The 21,901-nt window shown below is 36.8% G+C and overlaps 1 protein-coding gene across 1 annotated transcript; it reads left to right on the forward strand.

Annotated features, from left to right (window-relative positions):
• The first annotated feature begins 10,243 nt into the window (after window positions 1-10,243).
• Window positions 10,244-19,362, forward strand: wu:fj19g03 (uncharacterized). Its single transcript, XM_056456422.1, has 6 exons — window positions 10,244-10,332; window positions 13,615-13,779; window positions 16,309-16,800; window positions 18,027-18,096; window positions 18,174-18,212; window positions 18,289-19,362. The coding sequence occupies exons 1-6, from the start codon at window positions 10,305-10,307 to the stop codon at window positions 18,356-18,358; spliced, it is 864 nt and encodes a 287-aa protein (XP_056312397.1). The 5' UTR covers window positions 10,244-10,304; the 3' UTR covers window positions 18,359-19,362.
• Window positions 19,363-21,901: the final 2,539 nt, after the last annotated feature.

Raw genomic sequence — 21,901 nt, forward strand, 5'->3', positions numbered from 1 at the left:
ATTATGATTATTCTGTCTCACATCCATTTAATGACATACATAATGAATATTAAGGGTACTTAATAAAGGGTACTTTATTACACAACATTAAACACTAAATAAAAATGCATGAAATACAGCTAACTTAACAAAACACCATTATTATAACTGATCTGAAAACAGTAATAAACCATAGATCTGCAGTGCTTTGCAATAACAACCTATAAGGAAATATAACATACCGTACGGGACAACAGAGGTGAGAATCCAATTGCACAGTCTTTAATCAACAGAGAATAGTCAGGCAGGCAAGGGTCAACCACAGGAGCAGATAGAATCAAATAGGGAAATCCAAATGAGTAGTTAAAACCAGGCATGAGATTGATATAAGCGGCTAACATATAAAAATAAACATGGAAAGCAAAGCATCAAAACACGGCAAGGAGAAAGGATTCGTGATGCTACAGGTAGAACAAGATTCAGCACTGTGTGTGTGCAAGTGTGGTATTTATAGTCCATGTAATTAGTTCTTTATGATCCTCCAGCTAAGTAATCAATATAAAACAGGAACAAGTGTGTGTGAGGTGCATGACAGGATTTGTAGTTCGTGTGGTGGCAGAATTGTAGCCCGAGTGAAAGTGAAGGTTCTCCAGCGATCTGCAGTAGCTAGATCGCTGGTGACTGTAACAGGAAAACTGAAATATGGCCATATGTAAACCTGGAGATCTATCTAATCATGAACCACAGTTAATTTGCATGGATATATTTTTGGCATGAGTCAAAATGATAAATTTTTCTTTAATGTCAAAAATCATTAAAATGTTATGTGAAGATCATGTTCATATATACATTTTGTACATCTTCTACTGTAAAAATAACAAAACTCAATTTTTGATCAGTAAAGTCCATTGCTAAGTCCTTAATTTGGACAATTTGGACAAAAACATGACAATGAGTTCACTGTACTCAAATGGCCTCCACAGTCACCAGAGCTCAATCTAATATAGCACCTTTGGGATTGGGTGGAGATTCGCAGGGGATTCACATCATGGATGTACAGCCGACAAATCTGCAGCAACTGCGTGATGCTATCATGTCAATATGGACCAGAATCTCTGAGAAATATTTCCAGTATCTTGTTGAATCTATGACACGAAGGATTTAAGGCAGTTCTGAAGGCAAAAGGAGGTCCAACTCTGTACTAGTAAGGTGTACCTAATTAAGTGGCCAGTTAGTGTATTTCATACAGTATGTGTGACATCCAAACATAAACTTGTATGTCACACAGTAATTTGGTCAAAATCACACCAGCACTCCTTTACTCAAAATCATTTTAAATGAGCTGTCATACAAGCCAAATGACTTCTGCTTCCCAGTGTTCATTAAAGATAGAGACTACACTACACCAAAGCTTTTGGCAGTGTTTACTCTAGTGTTTAGTAATGCTACACTGCGACAAGCCTTTTTAGAAATAACTGAGCAGCTTAATGAAGAATGTAGTAAAGCGAGTAGCGCTGCAGTTTTTGGTTACTCAGGGTTCAGGAAGTCTCTGAAAATGCTGGAGATTTAATCCACTGTTTTTGAGGTTTGAAAAGTGCTTACATTTTTGGTAAAGTGCTTGAAACTACTTAAAGGTGATTGTGTAGCTTTCATAATAATTTAAGTTACTAAATGGGTAATAACAATTAAGTATTAATAATAATAATATTAATAATAATAATAATACTAATAATACAAAAAATAAAATAAACGTCTTTGCTTTTGCAGAAAACATATACCCTGGAGCTTGTGCCTGTCCTTTGTTTTCTTTTTTAAATCTCTCCCCTTTGATTTTAAAATATATTTAAGATAAAAGACACATTTAACATGCAAGAAAATAGCATTTAAGAGAGTTAATGACAGTAATTTAATGTTGGGATTGGGGCAAACATGCCTTAAAAATGTTCCTTAGAATACTATACAATACTAATGAGCAGTATCTGAAATAATGCTATGTATATGTATGTAAATATTTGTATGTAATAATTTGCCACGTTTTTTGAAATGTAAGTGTTTCAAAAGTGCTCAAAGGGGACCTATTATACCCTTTTTACAAAATGTTAAATAGTTCTGATGTCTCTTGAGTTTGTATGTAAAGTTTCAGCTCAAAATACCCCATAATAATGTTTTATAACTCTCTGAAACTCACCCTTTTAGGCTTTGATCCTAATTGTGGCATTTTGGTGACTGTCGCTTTAAATTCAAATGAGATTGTGCTCTTTTCAAAAGAGGGCGGAGCTACAAATGCCTGTGTGTCAGCATAGTGGCAGATTCAAATACAGGACTAATGTTATCTCTCTGAAAACTCTAATGGTGGACGGCTGCTTCTCACTCCGGGCCGTCTATGCTATTGAGAGAGAAATTGTCACTAATGAGCGGGGCTTTCCCCCTCTAATGACATGTACAAAGAGGGAATGTCAATCAAAGTGTTTCTGCACATTTTATGAAATGTGATTATAAACAACTTTCCCAGTGTTGGGTTCCAGCTGGAAGGGTATCCGCTGTGTAAAACATACCTGGATAAGTTGGCGGTTCATTCTGCTGTGGCAACTTCTGATTTATAAAGGGACTAAGCCGAAAAGAAAATGAATGAATGAATGAATGAATTTGAACTATTTAGTTTTTGAACAATGCATTTTTACCATTAAAGGCTGGATATATTCACACACTGCTGCCAAACAACTACACTGAAAGATTGACTTTAAATTCACAGTAAATTACTGGCTAATAATTGCGTTACTTTCACAGTAAAATACTGTATGTAAATTCAGAGCAAATTACCGTGAGGTAGTTCATAGTAATTTACTGTGATTTTGTTACATTAAATTACTGTGAAATTACAGCCATATAGTGTAATTTCAAAGTAGATAGTAAAGTCCATTACCGTGATTTCACAGTATTATCTTGTAGAATAACTATATTTTACTTTGAAGCAGGTTAGTCATTCTGACATTTACCCTAACTTAAAATCATTTGGGGTGTTTAACAGTGTTTGGTTTTATGAATCAATGACTTCTGTTCCAGTTTATTACATTTTCGGCTAAGCACAAAGTTATGTTCATTAAAAATAATTTTATATTCACATATTAACCTTATAAAATAAATTAAAGGTGCAGTGCACCCAAAAAATGAAAATTTACTATGACATTCATGTCGTTTTAAAACAGGATGAGGCTGCAATAACATTCTGTTATTTCTAAATCTCAAAAAAGAGCCAATACTAGTGTAACACAGGGAGTGACAGAGACAACTGAGGTTTGGATCCACGTGCAGGTTTATTCAAAGTCAGGCAAGCAAAGGTCAACACAGGTGCAAACAGATGTATAAAGGCAATCCAGAATCGTAGTCAAATGTATCAGTCGGAAGACAGTCGGAAGACAAGGAGAAAGGTAAACAAGGCAAAGATCAAAGACACGGAGGAACAAGACTAAGAAAACGCGTAGAAATACAGATAACAAGACTCGGCAATGGCAGTGAGCTTGTGTGCTGTTTAAATAAGGTCTGTAATCAGTCTTTGACAATGCTCAGGTGGTGCGAACGTAATCAGTAGAGACTTGGAGCAGGTGTGAGTATGTGTGTGGCATGACTGAATATGTAGTCCATTAATGGCGGAATAGTAGTCCATGTGTGTTTGTGTGTGAGATCCAGCGATCTGGGAGTTATAATCGCTGGTGATCGTGACAACTTGCATAAAAGTTCAATTGTATTATTGTCTATGTTAAATTAAATAAAAAGAGTTTAAATTCCTATAACTAACATGCAAATGAAATAGCCGTTTTTACAGTAATTTGCTGTAATTGTGCTACCTGCCTTAATTTCACAATAAAACTCTGAATACAGCACATTATTGTGAATTGTTACAGTTAAATCCTGTAAAGTGACACTAATGTAATTAACTGTGAAAGATTACAGTAGCATGCTGTGAAAATCAAGATATTTTTACAGTGTATGTTTTTAAACCCCTTATAAAAGTGACCTCTGCATAATAGCTCCCCTTTAAATTTGACTTGTAAGAAAAAAAGTGTAATAACCCTGGATATACTCGCTTCTTACCATCACCTGAAATCCAAATGACCTGAAAGTGTAGCTGTATAAGCTCAGATATGTCTTTCAGCTAATGTTTCTTTGGCTCTCTTTGTCCATTACTGGAATCAACAGAGGTTCTGTTCAGCACAAGGCCACTCTGAACACAAAACCGCAGTACGGCCTAATGATAAAATCAGATATTAATGAGGGATATGTGAGGAGGCAAATAGGACACAAATAGTCCATCATCTTCTAAAAACACTTGAAATGCAAGCATTGACATCTGCCTTCTAACACACTGAATAGACCTGAGCGGTTTCAAAACATATATGCAAATCTGGTCAGCTAAAAGAATACCTGTGAAGTTTATTCAAGCATGTTGGTGACAGATGAAGGTTGTTAAATATGACATTTTGCTTACAAAGTGTGCAAGCGTCAAACCTGCGTCTGCTGAGCGTCTGGATTGTAACGAGAGCAGATAAAAACTGAACTCATGTCATGATGTGATGTTTGCCTTCAAGCAACGGTTGATCCTGTTCAGTCTGTCTGAATTATAAATATTTAATATCGTTTTAAATGCATTAGAGAACATTAGGGGCATGTTTACACATCACCAATGTGCTAAAAACACTAGCGTTTTACATTAAAAGACTATTAAAATGGGCGACACGGTGGCTCAGGGGTTTAGCACTGTCACTTCACAACACGAACGTCGTTGGTTCAAGTCCCGGCTGGGTCAGTTGGCGTTTCTGTGTGGAGTTTACATGTTCTCCCCATGTTGTTGTGGGTTTCCCCCATAGTCCAAACACATGCACAATAGGGGAATTGTATAAACTAAATTGGCCGGATTGTGATTGTGTGTGAATGAGTGTGTATGGGTGTTTCCAGCCTGATCTCATGAGAAAACGTAAGTATTTTATGTTTTGACAGTTTAGTGGCTAATTCCTACGAATTCGTACGAGTTCAGTCGTACGAAATTGTACGATTTTAAAAAGGAGGTGTGGCACCTAACCCCACCCCTAAACCCAACCGTCATTGGCGGATGAGCAAATCGTACTAAATTGTACAAATTAGATTGTACGAATTCATATGAATTAGCCACTAAATCAAAAAGTTACGAATTGCCGTGAGATTGTGTTGGTGTTTCCCAGTACTGGAATGCAACTGGAATGGCATCCGCTGCTTAAAACATATGCTGAAATACTTGGCGGTTCATTCTGCTGTGGCAATTCCTGATAAATAAGGGAATAAGTTGAAGGAAAATGAATGACAATTAAAATACTTGGACTTTAAAACCCGTTTTCAAAATGTAACAAAACACAATTTTCTTGTAAATAAAAGCTTAAAATTCATATAAAAATGTGACTTTGTGTTTTTATTTCAGATTTAAGAGTTAAATGAGAGTTCTTAACTCAATAACAAAGTTCAGCAAAATAAACTAAGGGGTTTTCAGAAAGCTAGCATGTTTGAATTGTGACTTTTCCTCTGCTCCTAACACGTTTTAGCACACTGCTAGCTACCATATTTCTAGAATGATTCATTCATCTATTCATTTTCCTTCAGCTTAGTCCCTTATTTATCAGGGGTCGCCACAGTGGAATGAACCACCAACTATTCCAGCATATGTTTTACACAGTGGATGCCCTTCCAGCTGCAACCCAGTACTGACATTTTAGTTTATTCAGTTCACCTATAGCGCATGTGTTTGGACTGTGGGGGAAACCGGACCACCCTGAGGAAACCCACGCCAACACAGGGAGAACATGCAAACTCCACACAGAAATGCCAAATAACCCAGCCGGGACTCGAACCAGTGACCTTCTTGCTTTGAGGCATCAGTGCTAACCACTGAGCCACCATGCAGCCTATTTCTAGCATGATTTCCCACATTAAAAATGACTATTATAATATATAGATAATTCTACAGTGTTTTTGTGCTTGAAATAATCTTTTGGTCTAACCTATAGTTGCTATGGTAACACAACAACTACAGGAACATAAACAAATCACATAATACTGTAGTTTTCTACAACAATAGGGTATATTATACAACAATACACCACAGTTTACTGTAGTAAAATCTAAAGTGTACTACAGTATTTATTACAGTTAATTAGTTCACAATAGTACCACCATAATGTTCAAAAACACTATAAATGGCCATATATTTTCATGTGGATTTCACAGTTGTTTCTTCTAATGTTAGCGTCATGACTTTGTCACTGCTAGCATGTTTTAATCACATTCTTAGCATGTAGCATGATTTAATACCGCTATAATATTTTAGCCTGTTTTTAATCATGTTTCTAATTTGCAAATTTACTATAAAAAAGTTCAACAAAGACTGTTTTTTTCTGAGGAAACTCTAGATCGTTTCAGGTTTGTACCTCAATAATGACACTGTTTTATAGACAAATTATTTAATCCATTTTATCTTTCTGCGTTGTAACTTGGTGCGGTAATTTGAGTTTGTCACATAAGAACAGCCTTGTGAAGGTGGCAGGCAAGATCATCGGTTTTAATCAAACTGCCATAATTGTGTTTTAAAGAGAGCTCAGGGTATCCTATGCACCCTGTATCACCCATTGTATTCTGTGTTTCAGCTGCTGCCATCAGGACGTCGTTTTAGACTTTCTATTTGCAGGACAAATAGAATTAGAAATTCTTTTATGACGGTGGCCATTAGAGCATTAAATTCAGCAGGGAGGGAGAAGCATCTAAAAAATGATGTGTGGTAATATTTTGGTAATGTGTACATGGAACTTTATGGCACCCTGCTGCAATAGTTTCTCTAAGCGGGATAATAAAGTTGAGTCTAAATTAGGCATAACCTTGGATAAAAATATCACGCTTGTGCTCACTACTCTAAAATATATTGTTTTTAACTGCCTGGGTAACAAAACAAACTTTTTCACCTTTAAAAACAATATATTTTATTTTTTGAAAGATTTAAAATATTTTGGAGCAGTAAACATGTCAGGATAAATAATTCAAAAGATGAATTGACTTCTGCTGTCTTCATTAGTTTCAAAAACACACATTTCTTTACAGTTTAAAATGGCATCTGGATATCTTTTCTGCTGTTGTCCTAAAAAAACAAACAAAAAAATGCAAATAAAATCTCACACATATCTTAAGAATGGTATTACAGGTTTTAAAATCTTGACCTTGAAAACGGTTATCATCCCATGCCTAGTCTGAATTGTATGCAACTCTGCAAGGTTTTTTTTTTACAGCACACAAAGCTAGCATGTTTTAAAATAGAGCTAGCATGTTAACAGCTTGATTTACCACACTGCTAACATGTTTCTAGCATGATTTAGAAACACTGTTAGCACGTTCCTATGCTGTAAACTATCTATAAATTAGATGTTTTCCGTGTTTTGTGATTCATTTATTTGTTTATTTATGCCTTTAAATTGTATTATAAGACATTGATCCTTCTTCCAACATCTTTTAACCTTGAAAAGGTAAAAAAGTGACTGCTATTAACATTTTTAATCGTTTCAAGAGTTTACACTTAGCTGATGATTGATTATAAAGCAAGTTTGCCATGCTGTCCCAAGAGAGCCCTGAGCTCAGATGATCCTCGAGCCAGAGGCTTCCTCCAATTTGCAGGGCAGGAGGGGAGTTTGAGCTCAGTTAGATCTCTAGAACTCCCCTGCTTATTTATGGCTAATGGCAAATTGGGGATTGCTATAAAGAGATATACTGCTGACTAAGAGCTCATCTATGTTGCCAATTTGGTTTGGTCAATTCACTTATGTTGCACATCTTTGGACTGTGGGAGGAAAATGGAGAACCCGGGGGAAACCCACGCAAGCACTGGGAGAACATGTAAACTCCACACAGAAACATTGACTGGCCTAGTAAGGACTTGAACCAATGACATTCCATTCTTGCTGTGAGCCACCTCAACTGAACCACCGTGCTGCCCTATCTATTACAGGGAGTAATGGTGGAAGATAAAGACTGAGGTAAGAAACTCTGATTATTCATAATGAGTTAGGAATCATTTGATTGGTGAATTATGAGTTAGCTAATGTGGGACCAGCTGTGGTCAATCATAAGCATGTGATCTTCTTTAAGTGATATATTGTCTGGGTTGGTGTTGTATATTACGCTCAGTGGTGTAAAGTAACAAATTATAAATACTCAAATTACTGTAATTGAGTAGTTTTTCTCAGGAATTGTAATTTACTAAGTAGTTTTAAAAATGTCCGCTTTTACTTTCCCTTGAGTAAATTTTTAGTGCTGTATCGGTGCTTCTACTCCACTACTTTCCTTCAACCTGCAGTCACTACTTTATTTTGTCTTGTCTATGGGGATTAGAAAAATCAGTCCTGTGATTCCTGTCCAATCAAATCTCACATAGAAGGTAAATCACATCATAATGAACTACCTCAAGACATGTGCGATTTATAAATGCAGCAAACCGTTTGGAAGCATTAAAAGTGTCCAGGAAGATGATGAAATCTTTACATGCATTGACCCAGAGACTGTTTAGATGCATGCCACTGATGAGAAGATGAAGAATATTTACTGAATGATGACTAAAATGTCCTTCAATGCCCATCAGGCACAAGATGTCAACAGGACATCAGATTGACGTTGTACCCTAATGTCGTGTTGCATTTTGTTCGGAATTGAAAATCGGGTTGACGTCAGAACACACTGTCAGGCCAATGTCCAACCTAAAATCAACAAAATATCAACGTCTAATGATGTTTCAGTTTGACGTTGTGTGGACGTTACCACTATGACGTCTATCAGATGTTGGATTTTGGTTGCCATACCTGACAAATAAATGTCAGTATTTGACGTCAATATGACGTTGGTTTGAGATGTTGGCTTGATGTTGGATTTTTACTTTTTAACTCAACCCAAAATCAACCAAATATCAACGTCATTTGAAGTCGTTATTGGACATCAAAATAACGATGTCCTTAGATGCTGGTTAGACTTGAATTTTGGTCACCTGACATCACAACCTAAATCTAACCTAATATTAGCGTCTTATGATGTTGTGTGTCTGCTGGGCTATAACTAAATGCACTACAGAATGTTTCGTTTACACACATCCACAAATGACATGTAAATGCATCAGCTTTTTACAGTGTAATACTCACTACTCACTACTCCTGAGTACTTTTAAAATGGCTACTTTTTGCACATACTTTGGGTAATATTGACAACAGATACTTTTACTCTACTTGCACTACATTTTTAGGCAAGTAATGGTACTTTTATTTGAGTATGATTTAGACGCTACAAAAACCTTTGTAATAAACATCCAGTACATAAGTTATCACTTAGTTCTCTCTATATTATTTCTTATACATCATATTACTTCAAACGACTAAAATGTCAACGACAAAAGTCGACAGAGCAGAGATCAACATCCCATGATGCAATTCACAGCCGTAAATAAACGTAAAACGCTTGTGAATAACTTAATACAGAAACTATTCATCAACTATTACCTTTTACAGTGTAGAGCAGGGGTCACCAAACATTTTCCTGGAGGGCCGGTGTCCTGCAGATTTTAGCTCCAACCCTTATCAAACACACCTGAACAAGCTAATCAAGGTCTTACTAAGTATACTTGAAACACCCAGGAGGTGTCTTGAGGCAAGTTGGAGCTAAATCCTGCAGGGACACCGGCCCTCCAGGACCGAGATTGGTGACCCCTGGTGTAGAGGGTGATCGGGGGGGGATTTGATAACCGAAGTACGTTTTTACGGTTTCACAAATACGTAGGCTGAAGTTGCTTAAATGCGACTCACCTTATCAGTGATTCGGCAGTGTACACATTTCAAAAACATTCCAGCGCCACACATCACGTCCTTATGAAAGCCTATACTGTTGGCACAAGGAGGGACTTTGTAAACAGAGCAAGTAATAAAACCCAAAAGTGTAGCAGTTCGATTGAGTTTCAGGAAAAAAAGTTGATACATACAGATAGTTTTACACATTCTCGTCTTTCTCTTTGAGTCATTACCTGACTATTTGACTTTTATCAGCTGACAATGACTGTCAGAAATGTAAAGTGCTCGAACACCCGTTAAGTACACTCTTAAGGATATTAAATTTAAGGAACACCAAGGTAAAACAACACTGAAAGAATGAAGCTTTTGTCATGTGGGTTGACAAAATATGGTCTTACTATTAGTCTTGGTGTGACCGGTTTACAGTATTGATATGATTACAGGTCACTGCTGTGAGTGTGTATATATATAAGAGCAACCAGCAATCCAGAGATGAATCTCAAGCAAGCATCTTCTACTGGTAAGACGACAATAATGGCCCTTTCTTCATATTTTAACACTTTATATTTAATAAAAAACATTATTTATTTATTCCGTCAGGCAGCGGGTGTCCTCAAATTGCACTTGATGACAGATTTGTTTGTTTGGATTCTGAGAGCTTTATGTAATGTGGCTTCAATCTAAAATGGTCCCTGCATCTTAAAAAGATTCACAGCACTAATGTGTCAGTGGGAGCTCATTTTTAAATGTGTTTTCTCCAGAAAGTGGCTTAATTTGAGGCTAAAACAGAAGAAAAGCATCACCCGGTGTGTTTCTTTGGGTTGTCATCCTTCTTTCTGTGTTTTATAAATGCTCCTCACGTCTGCGGAGCTGCTATCAGCACGTAAACATCTGTTCACTTAACTACTTCAGCTTAGTGCGCTTTTCATTTTATCTAAGAGCAAACGGAGCCGTATTGCTGGACTCCAGAACAAATGAGAGTTTGGAAAACTCTTGATAGGTTGTTGCTTTAAGACACTCTTTGTTTTGGGGACATTTGTTTTTGTAGTGGGCAGCACAGTGGCTCAATGGTTAGCACTGTTGCCTCACAGCAAGAAGGTGGCTGGTTTGAGTCAGTTATCATTTCTGTGTGGAGTTTGCATGTTCTTTCCGTGTTTGTGTGGGTTTTCTTAGGGTGCTCCGGTTTCCCCCACAGTCCAAACACATGTGGTATAGGTGAATTGAATAAACTAAATTGGCTGTAGTGTATGAGTGTGTTTATGAGAGTGTCTATGAATGTTTCCCAATACTGGGTTGCGGCTGGAAAGGCATCCGCCGTGTAAAACGTATGCAGGAATATTTGGCGGTTCATTCTGCTGTGGCGACCCCTGATAAATAAGGGACCTAGCCGAAGGAAAATTAATAAATTAACGTTCTTGGAGTTTGTGTGACGTTGAGCTTGCGGTGAATGTGTCCACATCTGAACTGAACAAGTGGACCAAGACTGCTAATATCTGATGTTTTCTGTTTATTTACGGTTGTCAATTGCATTATGGGATGTTGATCTCTGCTCTGTCGAATTTTGATGTTGAAAATTCAACTCTACAATTTAACAAAGTGACATATGTATAAGTATGTTTAAGTAAATATGTATAAATAAGTCTGTAAAATAATAAAAAAAAATACTGGCAGTTTATTTCCAGGCTTTTGTACCATAATTTACAACAACCTTGACAATATTTCGCTTTAAACTATTAGAAAATGTAAAATAAAAGTCACTTTTTCAAATGTTTAACATCAAAAGTTGTTTGCAAAATCAGGAAAATACAAAAAACTGTTAATTTATGTTATTTTTTTTTACAATACAAACTCCCCAGCTAACAGGGAACGTTCCCATAACATTCAGTAATGTTCCATACAAGTTCTTTAAATGTTAGCATATAACATTTTTAAAATAATAACTTTTTTGGAATGTTCTTATAACATTTTTATAACGTTCTTGTAAAGTTAATAATAAAACGTTTGTAGAACAATATTTTTTAGGCAAGTTTGTATAGCTGAAATCTACAACAAAATGTACCTCAAGTAATGTATTTCAGATTTACAAAAATGTAAACACTGCCCTCATTTAAAATGTGCAATGAAACGTACCCTATATATTGTATTTTAAAAACGCCAAAAATTTGCACAGTGCCCTCTAGTGGATTTGTCATCTGAAACTTACAACAAAACATACCTTATGTATTGTATTTAAAATATGCAAAAATGTAGACAGCGCCCTCTAGAGGATTTGCCATTTAAAATGTGCATAAAACGTACCTGGAGGAACGCATTTTATGTTTCTCAAAAATGTAGACAGCGCCCTCTAGGGAATTTGCCATTTAAAACGTGCAATGAAGCGTACCCGGAGCAATGTATTTGTTTCTCAAAAAATGTAAACAGCACCCTCTAGTGGATTTGTCATTTAAAACGGGCAATGAAACACACCCAGAGCAACATATTTTATGTTTCTCAAAAATATGGACAACAGCACCTGCTAGTGGATTTGTCATCTGAAACTTATAACAAAACACACCTTATGTATTGTATTTCAAATTTGCAAAAAATGTAGACAGCGCCCTCTAGTGGATTTGCCATTTAAAACATGCAATGAAACATACCCAGAGCAACATATTTTATGTTTCTCAAAAATATGGACAGCACCTGCTAGTGGATTTGTCATCTGAAACTTACAACAAAACACACCTTATGTATTGTATTTCATATTCGCAAAAAAATGTAGACAGCGCCCTCTAGTAGATTTGCCATTTAAAACATGCAATGAAACGTACCTGGAGCAATGTATTTTATGTTTCTCAAAAATGTACACAGTGCCCTCTAGTGGATTTTTCATCTAAAACATGCAATGAAACGTACATAGAGCAACATATTTTACATTTCGCAAACAATATAGGCTGAGGCATGTGTTTCTAATGAGCCTGGGTTGGTTTAGAAAGTTATTTGTGCTTGATTAATGCTCTTATAATGTTGATAGAAAAATGTTCTTACAATAATGTTCTCATAACCAAGCAAAAACTTTATTAAAATGGCTAAAACGTTGCTAGTCGTTTTGAAAATCATAAAGACATTTAAAAATAAAGTTTTTTAACTAAATGCACATGCTATGGGAAAATTTTTACAACTTTAAATTGTCAGCGGGGTAAATGCATTTAAAAATTAAGGCTGCAGGATGCTGGAAAAATATTGTTGAAATTGTTATTGCGATATTGTTTTTGAGTGTTGCGATAACGATATTTCTTACGATATAACTAACTTTTTTAAAATTCTATTTTATCAGCAGTTAAAATATTTTATTTATGCAATGGTCATATTAAAAAAACGAAGAAAATTACGAATTTTAAAATTAAGAAAACTACGACTGACTGAAAACTTCAGATACTGATTGGCTGTTGACATTTTCCTCTCTCTTCTCCTAGCATTAGTGTTTATTTTTATCTCTAGGTTCAGATAACGTGAAATAGTAAATAGATGAAGATAGTAAAGGCCCCATCTGATTGGTCAGATTTGGATAAACATATGCATGCAGTAAACAAATGCACGTAAAATTAACGAAATTTATTGCACTTCTGATATAGATGCTGTATATGCTATTATCGTGATAACGATACTTTTCCGATATATTGTGCAGCACCATAAGACGTCTCAAGACAGAATGCTGTTTTTTCCTCATCACAGTCACGATGTTGCTCATTTTGCCGAATGATTTGTTTTGTCCTTCATTGTCATCGATTTCAGTATTGATTGAGTTGTGTTTGATCTGCAGCGTTCATTGAGATGAAGATGTTGTCTGCGTGTGCTCTGCTTCTGCTGGCGTTTGCTGTGACTCATGGACGGATTGTGAGTAAATGTGAGCTGAAGGAGCAGCTGGAGGTGGCGCGGGCTCGCGCTACTGGACACAAAATGACTGTGGATCAACTTATCGCCAGTCGTGAGTAACTCTAACTGCTCTGAAAATGTCAGGAAATCTCTCAACAGGTGAATAAGGGTGATTTCACATGAATTTGGACTTTTAATTCATGTGTTTAGAGCAGCGTGTTGGTTTAGGACTGGATATTCATGCTTTAAAAAGACAAAAGTGTCTCTGTGATTCATATGGCACAAGAAATACATAGTCGCCAAAATCACTATGAACTATCACTATAAACAGTGCAAATTATTATGAGAGTGGATTCTTAAAAAAACGGGAATAGGAGTGGATGTTTCTGTGACCAGTTTAGTGATAATGCACAAATGATTAGCTCATTTTACTAATAAAACATAGGCACAACCTAGGTTAAGTCGTGCTTTTTGGGGGGAATTAAATCATGGAGCAAATATAAGTAAACTGACTTCTGCAAACAAAAATGCTATAGTCAACCTGGACAGTAGCTTCCCATATTAAAGATACTTTAGTAATTTATAGTAATTACTACAGTGTTTTTGAACCGTACTATCAGTTAAGTGTATTATACTCCATACTACAGTGCATCCGGAAAGCATTCATAGCGCTTCACTTTTTGCACATTTTTTTATGTTCCAGCCTTATTCCAAAATGGATTAAATTCATTTATTTTCTCAAACTTCTACACACAATGTCCCATAATACCCCAATTTATAAAAATAAAAAGTCTGAAAAATCACATGTACATCAGTATTCTCAGCCTTTGCTCAATACTTTGTTGATGCACCTTTGGCAGCAAATACAGCCTCAAGTCTTTTTGAATATGATGCCACAAGCTTGGCACACATGTCTTTGGGAATTTTTGCCCATTCCTCTTTGCAGTACCTCTCAAGCTCTTTCAGGTCAGATGGGAAGTGACAATGTACAGCCATTTTCAGATCTCTCCAGATATGTTCAATAGGATTTAGATCTGGGCTCTGGCTGGGCCACTCAAGGACATTCACGGAGTTGTTGTGCAGCCACTCCACTGATATTTTGACAGTGTGCTTTGGGTCATTGTCCTGCTGGAAGATGAACTGTCGCCCCAGTCTGAGGTCAAGAGCACTCTGAAGCAGGTTTTCATCCAGGATGTCTCTGTACATTGCTGCATTCGTCTTTCCCTCTATCCTGACTAGTTCCTGCTGCTGAAAAACATCCCCACAGAATTATGCTGCCACCACCATGCTTCACTGTAGGGATGGTATTAGCCTGGTGATGAGCGATGCCTGGTTTTCTCCAAATGTAACACCTGGCATCCACTCCAAAGAGTTCAATTTGAGTCTCACCAGACCAGAGAATTTTGTTTCTTATGGTCTGAGAGTCCTTCAGATGCCTTTTGGCAAATTACAGACGGGGAGTGGCTTCTGTCTGGCCACTCTACCATACAGGCCTGATTGGTGGATTGCTGCACAGAGTGTTGTCCTTCTGTAAGGTTCTCCTCTCTCCACAGAAGAACGCTGGAGCTCAGACAGAATGACCATCAGGTTATTGGTCACCTCCCTGACTAAGGCCCTTCTCCCCGATCACTCAGTTTAGATGGCCGGCCAGCTCTAGGAAGAGTCCTGGTGGTTCCAAACATTTTCCACTTACGGATGATGGAGGCCGCTGTGCTCATTGGAACTTTCAGAGCAGCAGAAATGTTTCTGTAACCTTCCCCAGCCTTGTGCCTCGAGACAATCCTGTCTTGGGGGTCTACAGACAATTCTTTTGTCTTCAAACTTGGTTTGTGCTTTGGCATGCACTGTCAACCCTGGGACCCTATATAGACAGGTGTATGCCTTTTCAAATCATGTCCAATCAACTGAATTTACCACAGGTGAACTCCAATAAAGCTGCTGAAACATCTCAAGAATGATCAGTGGAGACAGAATGTACCTGAGCTCAATTTAGAGCTTCACGGCAAAGGCTGTGAATACTTCTGTACATGTGATTTTTCAGGTTTTTTATTTTTATTAAATTTGCAACAATTTAAAAAACTCTTTTTCCACATTGTCATTATGGGGTATTGTGTGTAGAATTTTGAGGAAATAAATTAATCCATTTTGGAATAAGGCTGTAACATAAATAAATGTGGAAAAAGTGAAGCGCTATCAATACTTTCCCTATGCACTGTATTATAGTATTTACAACACTTTGTTAATGAATGCTCCAGCATACTGTAGTATTACCCATAGAGAACTGATAGACTGTAATAAATACTGTAAACTGTGGTGTATTGTAGTATAAAATATCCCTATAGTTGCACTTGGGTCATTTTTATATATTATAGTTGTCATGTTACCAAAGCCCATGTAATTACTGCAACAGATTAATTCAAGTACAATTTATAGGGTTCATAAACACTATAGAATTTACCGTAAATTACTATAGTATTTTTTTCATGTGGGTTTTTATCCTAAAAGAGGATTTGTGCTGGAACTAGCTAAGCAAAAGGTCCAAATTTGATTAATAATTCACTAAGATTCCTGTCTTCATCAGTAACTCATACACCTCATTCATGATCAAGCATCCAACCTAGTTTTCTCAATTTTCCTTCAGTTGTTTGTAATGTGGAAAACACTTCGGGCTTCAACACCAGCCTCGTCACCAGCATCCAGATCCACCAAGACAACATCAAACCTCCATTCCCAATCCCTCACAAACCCAACCAGGAAAAACTACCAGCAAAAGAGGAGGATGAGGAGAACATGGAAGATGAACACATCATCCCTGTTCATCCACCAAGTCATCCCAAAAGAATAAGAAGTAGAAGATCGGTCTATAAAGCCGAGAGTGTTGAAACCCAGGGAGCAAAAGAGATCTTCTCCATGTGGCGTCAAGCTCTCCTCCCTAAACAGACCCTGGAGGACTCTTTCGGAAGCGGAGCAGAGGCCGTATCTGAGGAGGAGAGCTCTGGAGATTCTTCTTCAGAGGAGGAGCGTGGTGATGTTGACTTATGGAGATGGTTGGGAATCTTCCAGCTGAGTGATCGTGTGGCTTGTGGTTCCGGATCGGGGTCTTCACTCAACCTCTGTGGTCTGGAGTGCAGCGGTGAGTGGAGAATGCCATATTAAAGGTCCTTTGAAGTGCTTTGAAATGTGCAATTTTTTATTCTATGTTTGACGTAATCTCAACTGAATCATAAAGAGAGGGGGTGGGACATAGAGTAGCTCCTCCCCTCTTTAAAAAAACAGGCTATAGTGTTTTGTTTTATCACAGCTTTGCCAGTTCGAGTTGTTTAGATCTTAAGCATCAAATGTGAAGCTTCTTGAAGGGGCGGGGCATGTTAAACACGACAGAGCATTTGATTGATCAGAATATTTGATAAAAAACTGAAGAATGAGGTGACGTGAAATCAGTTTATAGCAGTTTTATATCTCATAAACATGAATTTTGTGACTGTTTTGGTGCGCAGTAGCTTATAAATATCCTAAAAAACTAACAATACTGATACTAACATCTAAATAACTTTATTTTAATTTCATGGGGCCTCTAAAGATAACATCGAATGCCCATTTTACAGTTCTTTGGGGTCTTAATAAAAAGTATTTTTCTTATTTTGGTTAAATGATCCAGTGGCAGTGGAAATAAACACTCTTTTTACTGTTATAAGCAGTCAGCCATTTTGGTGCATGTCTCTTTAAATGCTAATGAGTCACTGCCCTCTCCACCCCTTTCTAAATCAAACAGAGATTCTATAGTTGGTGGTTAGTTTGTCTATTAACATTCTTTAAAATATCTTCTTTGTGTTAGAAAGAAATAACTAAATTCAGAAGAGACAACAGCGAAATTGCTTTATTTAATATATGAAGGGAATATCCCAGAATGAACGGTCAACAACTTGCTTGTGTGCTATTCGACAAGCTTTTTATTTCAATACTTTTGACATTGATATTGTTCCATATGTAGATTTCCTCCGGGTGCTCCGGTTTCCCCCACAATCCAAACTCGTGCTTTGGGCGAATTGTGCAAATTAAATTTGCCATAGTGTATAAGTGTGTGTGTGTGTGTGTGTGTGTGTGTGTGTGTGTGTGTGTGTGTGTGTGCGTGTGCGTGTGCGTGTGCGTGTGTGTGTGTGTGAATGTGAGAGTCTATAGGTTTTTCTCATTGCAGCTGGAAGGGAATCCGCTGTGTAAAACATATGCTGCAATAGTTGGCGGTTCACTCTGCAGTGGCAACCCCTGATAAACAAGGGACTAAGCTGAAGGAAATTGAATGAATGCACATTTTTGAGTAAACAAACTCATGCCGCCTTACCTTCCTTTTAACTTCAAAAGCTCTCCTCGATGATGACATCACTGATGACATCACTTGCCTGAAGACTTTATTGGATAGCCATGACAAGTAGTAAGTTCAGGATCTGCAATGCAACACACACAGTGTTTTTCAGTTCCAGATTCAACCGTATTTTCTCTTATTTCCAGCTACGGCTTCGCTCCCATGAAGAGCTTCCACTCGAATCTGTGAGTATTATGATGAGGGTCTCTGTGATTGACCTCCTGCTCTGAGCTCCATTACATGTGTATTTATGTGCTTCAGGTTGGAAATGCTGCCGGTAAAGAAGTGCCGCTCTGTCGTCGCTTCAAAGTATTTAGCTGAGTGTTTGTAAAAATATACAGCGGATGAAGATGATTCTCCATCGAGAGGGTGGATCGACACTCGACCGTGGAGCTGTTTTCAATTACATCTCTCACACTTAAAGACCCCGTTAAGGCAAAATTACACCATTGCTTCATGTCTGTCAGCTTTGAGATCATTTATATGCTAATTCACCCTTCAAGATAATCATTAAATTAGGTTTTATGCTTTCAGATCCTTCATTGACCTGTAGAAGGTTAAGTAATTAATGCAATAAAATGATCTAGATAATGACAACATCAAACTGATATACAGTTGAAGACATAATTATTAGCTCTCATGTGAAATCTGGATTCTTTTTCAAATAAGCGATGTTTAACGAAGCAATTTTTAAAGTGTTAATTAAGTGAATTTTGTGACTGTTTTGGTGTGCAGTAGCTTATAGATATCATAAACTAACAATGCTGATACTAACATCTAAATAACTTTATTTTAACTTCATGGGACCTTTAAAGGTAACATCGAATGCTCATTTTACAGTTCATATTTTTCTCTGGGGTCTTAATGAAAAGTTTTTATCGTTGGTAAATTGTCTCAATGGTAGTGTAAATAAACTCACTTTTTACTGTCATAAACAGTGAGCCTATTCGGTGCATGTCTCTTTAAATGCTAATGAGTCACTGCCCAACTCCACCCTTTTTCAAAGCTGGATCATGATTGGCTGGTAATTATCCGTTATTGAAGTAGCTAACCAATAATATTTGTTCTGGAGAAAGTATTACTACTTTTATTGAAAAAAAAGGTAAAAATATTAGTAAAAACTGCTTAGGTCAACATTATTTGCCCCCTTATTTTTTCAGATTGGCTACAGAACAAACCACTGTTGTCCAATGACTTACCTAGTTATCCAAATTAACCTAGTTAAGCCTTTAAATTGCACTAGCATTTCGCCAAATAACTAGTAATATATATTGTACGGTCAAAGATTTAAAAAAATAAGTTATTTGAATTTAGTTATTAGTTTTTATGTTTAAAAATGTGTTAAAAAAACCTTTAACCTCTCTGTTAAATATTACTTTGGAAATACTTTAAAAATAATTCAAACTAATAATTTTGTGTTCAACTGTATATACAGCAATTTTAATCCCTGACTATAAGTAGTTTTTAGATCATGATGGGTGTAACGTTCACTACATTAAAAAGTTTTTTAGTTTTTAAGGTTAGTTCATTCTCAGTGCTTAAAAATAAAGAAATAGATCCTGAGAAATGGTTGCAATCACAATGCAATCTCTGCACTTCTTTATTCCATCCAGGTACTTTTATTTGCTTTTTATCTTATCTAGCTCTGTAATCTAAATCTAATTTGGCTTTGTTGGCACTTTGAACATTTCTCTTTTTACTCAAGATACACTTACTACACACTTTTTTGTATTTAAAGCAAGGATGCATTCAATTGACCAAAAGGGACAGTAAAAACAATTCTAAAGTTACAAATTTAGAAATATTCATCAAGCAATACTGTAAAAATTGTATCTTTAGCATCAATTCAACATATTAGTATGATTTCTGAAGATTTATGATAATAAAGATTTAAGTAATAATGCTTCAAATAAATAAATGAGATTTTACATATATATATTTATATTTATTACATATTACATATTTATATTTACATTGAAATCGGTTGTTTTAAACTGTGGTAGAACATCAAAACGTTAAAATTTTTACTATATTGTGGATTAAATGCAGAAGAAAATATATTTTTTAAAATGTACCTCTATGCTGTAAAAAGACATTAGTTAACTTATTTTAAAAATGAGTTGCTTTAAAATAATTACGTAAATAAACTATGTGCACAACTATAACAAAATTAAGTTGTAGCAGTTACAAGTTACAATGGGTTTACGGGCACGCCATGATTTTTGCAAGTACGATGCGATCTTGGATTAACACCTATGCCTTCCCTACCCCTAAACCCAACCATTCCCAAAATCAGAAGGGAATAATAGTTGGATAACAATCATGTAGAAGTATATCCAGCAGGCACAGGAGGTCACATGACGTCAGATTGATGTTGTACCCTAACGTCATCGGGACATTTAATTTTGTTTGAAAGTGAAAATCAGGTTGACGTCAGAACCCAACGTCAGGTAAACGTCCAACCGAAAATCCACCAAATATCAACGTCTAATGATGGTTTAGCTTGACGTTGTGTGGATGTTATCACTATGATGTCTATCAGACGTTGGATTTTGGATGCCATACCTGATGAATAAATGTCAGTATTTGACGTCAATATGACGGTTTAAGACATAGGTCTGAAACTCGATTCCTGGAGGAGCAGCCTGATCTCACGAGAAAACGTAAGTCTTTTACGTTTTGTCAGTTTAGTGGCTAATTCGTACGAGTTCATTTGTACGAAATTGTACAATTTTAAAAAGGAGGCGTGGCACCTAACCCCACCCCTAAACCCAACCGTCATTGGGGGATGAGCAAATCGAACTAAATCGTACGAATTAGATCGTACGAATTCATACAAATTAGCCACTAAAAGTTACGAATTGCCGTGAGATTGTGTTGGGAGGAGTGCAGCTCGGCATAGTTTTGCTTAAACCCTAATGAAACACAGCTGCTCCAAATAATCAAGATGTTCAAGTCTACTATGGACTATTAAGGTGTGAGCTGGAGGTGGTTGGACCTAAACTATGCAGAGCTGCGGCTCTCCAGGAATTGAGTTTGAGACCATTGGTTTAAGATGTTGAATCGTTGTTGGATTTTGGTCACTTTCCAGTACAACCTAAGATCAACCAAATATCAACATCATTTGATGTCATTATTGGACGTTAAAATAATGTTGTCCTTAGACGCTGGCCAGACATTAAATTTTGGTCACCCGACATCACAACCTGTATCTAATCTAATATTAATGTCTTATGATGTTGTGTGCCTGCTGAATATGAACCTAACCGTAAGCCTAAACTTAACATAAACTGTAAATGCATCCCTTAATGCTGATTGGCTGATTGGAATGTTATTGCAGGATCAACATAGATATAAATCCAGGAACATGTCCTACTTGATAATAATCAGGTTGGCAGGGTTTACAGACTCTTTTAGTAAAGCAACTAATCGCAGTTACAGTATAATAAATGTGTGTGTGGACTCCAGATGAAGGATGATTCTGATTATAGTGTTGTATGATATTTTGTAAAGTCACTGTGAAAGCTGTAAGCCATCTGCTGTGGAGCTTATATTTAACAGTCCGCAACTGTCTTTGATTTTACTGTCACTAAAATGAATGTCAAAACAAACCTGCGGGACTCGGGTTGTTCTTTTTAAAACCTCCAATACAGCCGATTTGTTTGTAAAGAACTGAAAGAAAGACGAAGAAGACAGAGTTTGTTGTCCATGTCCGTAATTGACTCTGAAACAGATCTGGGTTGACGCTGGACTTCAATCATTTGACCCACGATGCCTTCAAATGAATTCATTCCCCGCGAGCGCCGTAATGACCCCACAATTTCTCCTCTGTGGTTTTTGGAGTGGACCGACTGGATGTGACCGCTCGTTCTCG

The sequence above is a fragment of the Danio aesculapii genome, chromosome 1 (assembly GCF_903798145.1).
Source record: "Danio aesculapii chromosome 1, fDanAes4.1, whole genome shotgun sequence".
Taxonomy (NCBI): Eukaryota; Metazoa; Chordata; class Actinopteri; order Cypriniformes; family Danionidae; genus Danio; species Danio aesculapii.

Coding starts and splice junctions, on each gene's coding strand:
- wu:fj19g03 (XM_056456422.1), top strand. CDS start 10,305: ATGAATCTCAAGCAAGCATCTTCTACTG. Junction 18,097..18,173: donor TTGGATAGCCATGACAAGTA/GTAAGTTCAGGA, acceptor TCTTATTTCCAG/CTACGGCTTCGCTCCCATGA. Junction 18,213..18,288: donor AAGAGCTTCCACTCGAATCT/GTGAGTATTATG, acceptor TATGTGCTTCAG/GTTGGAAATGCTGCCGGTAA.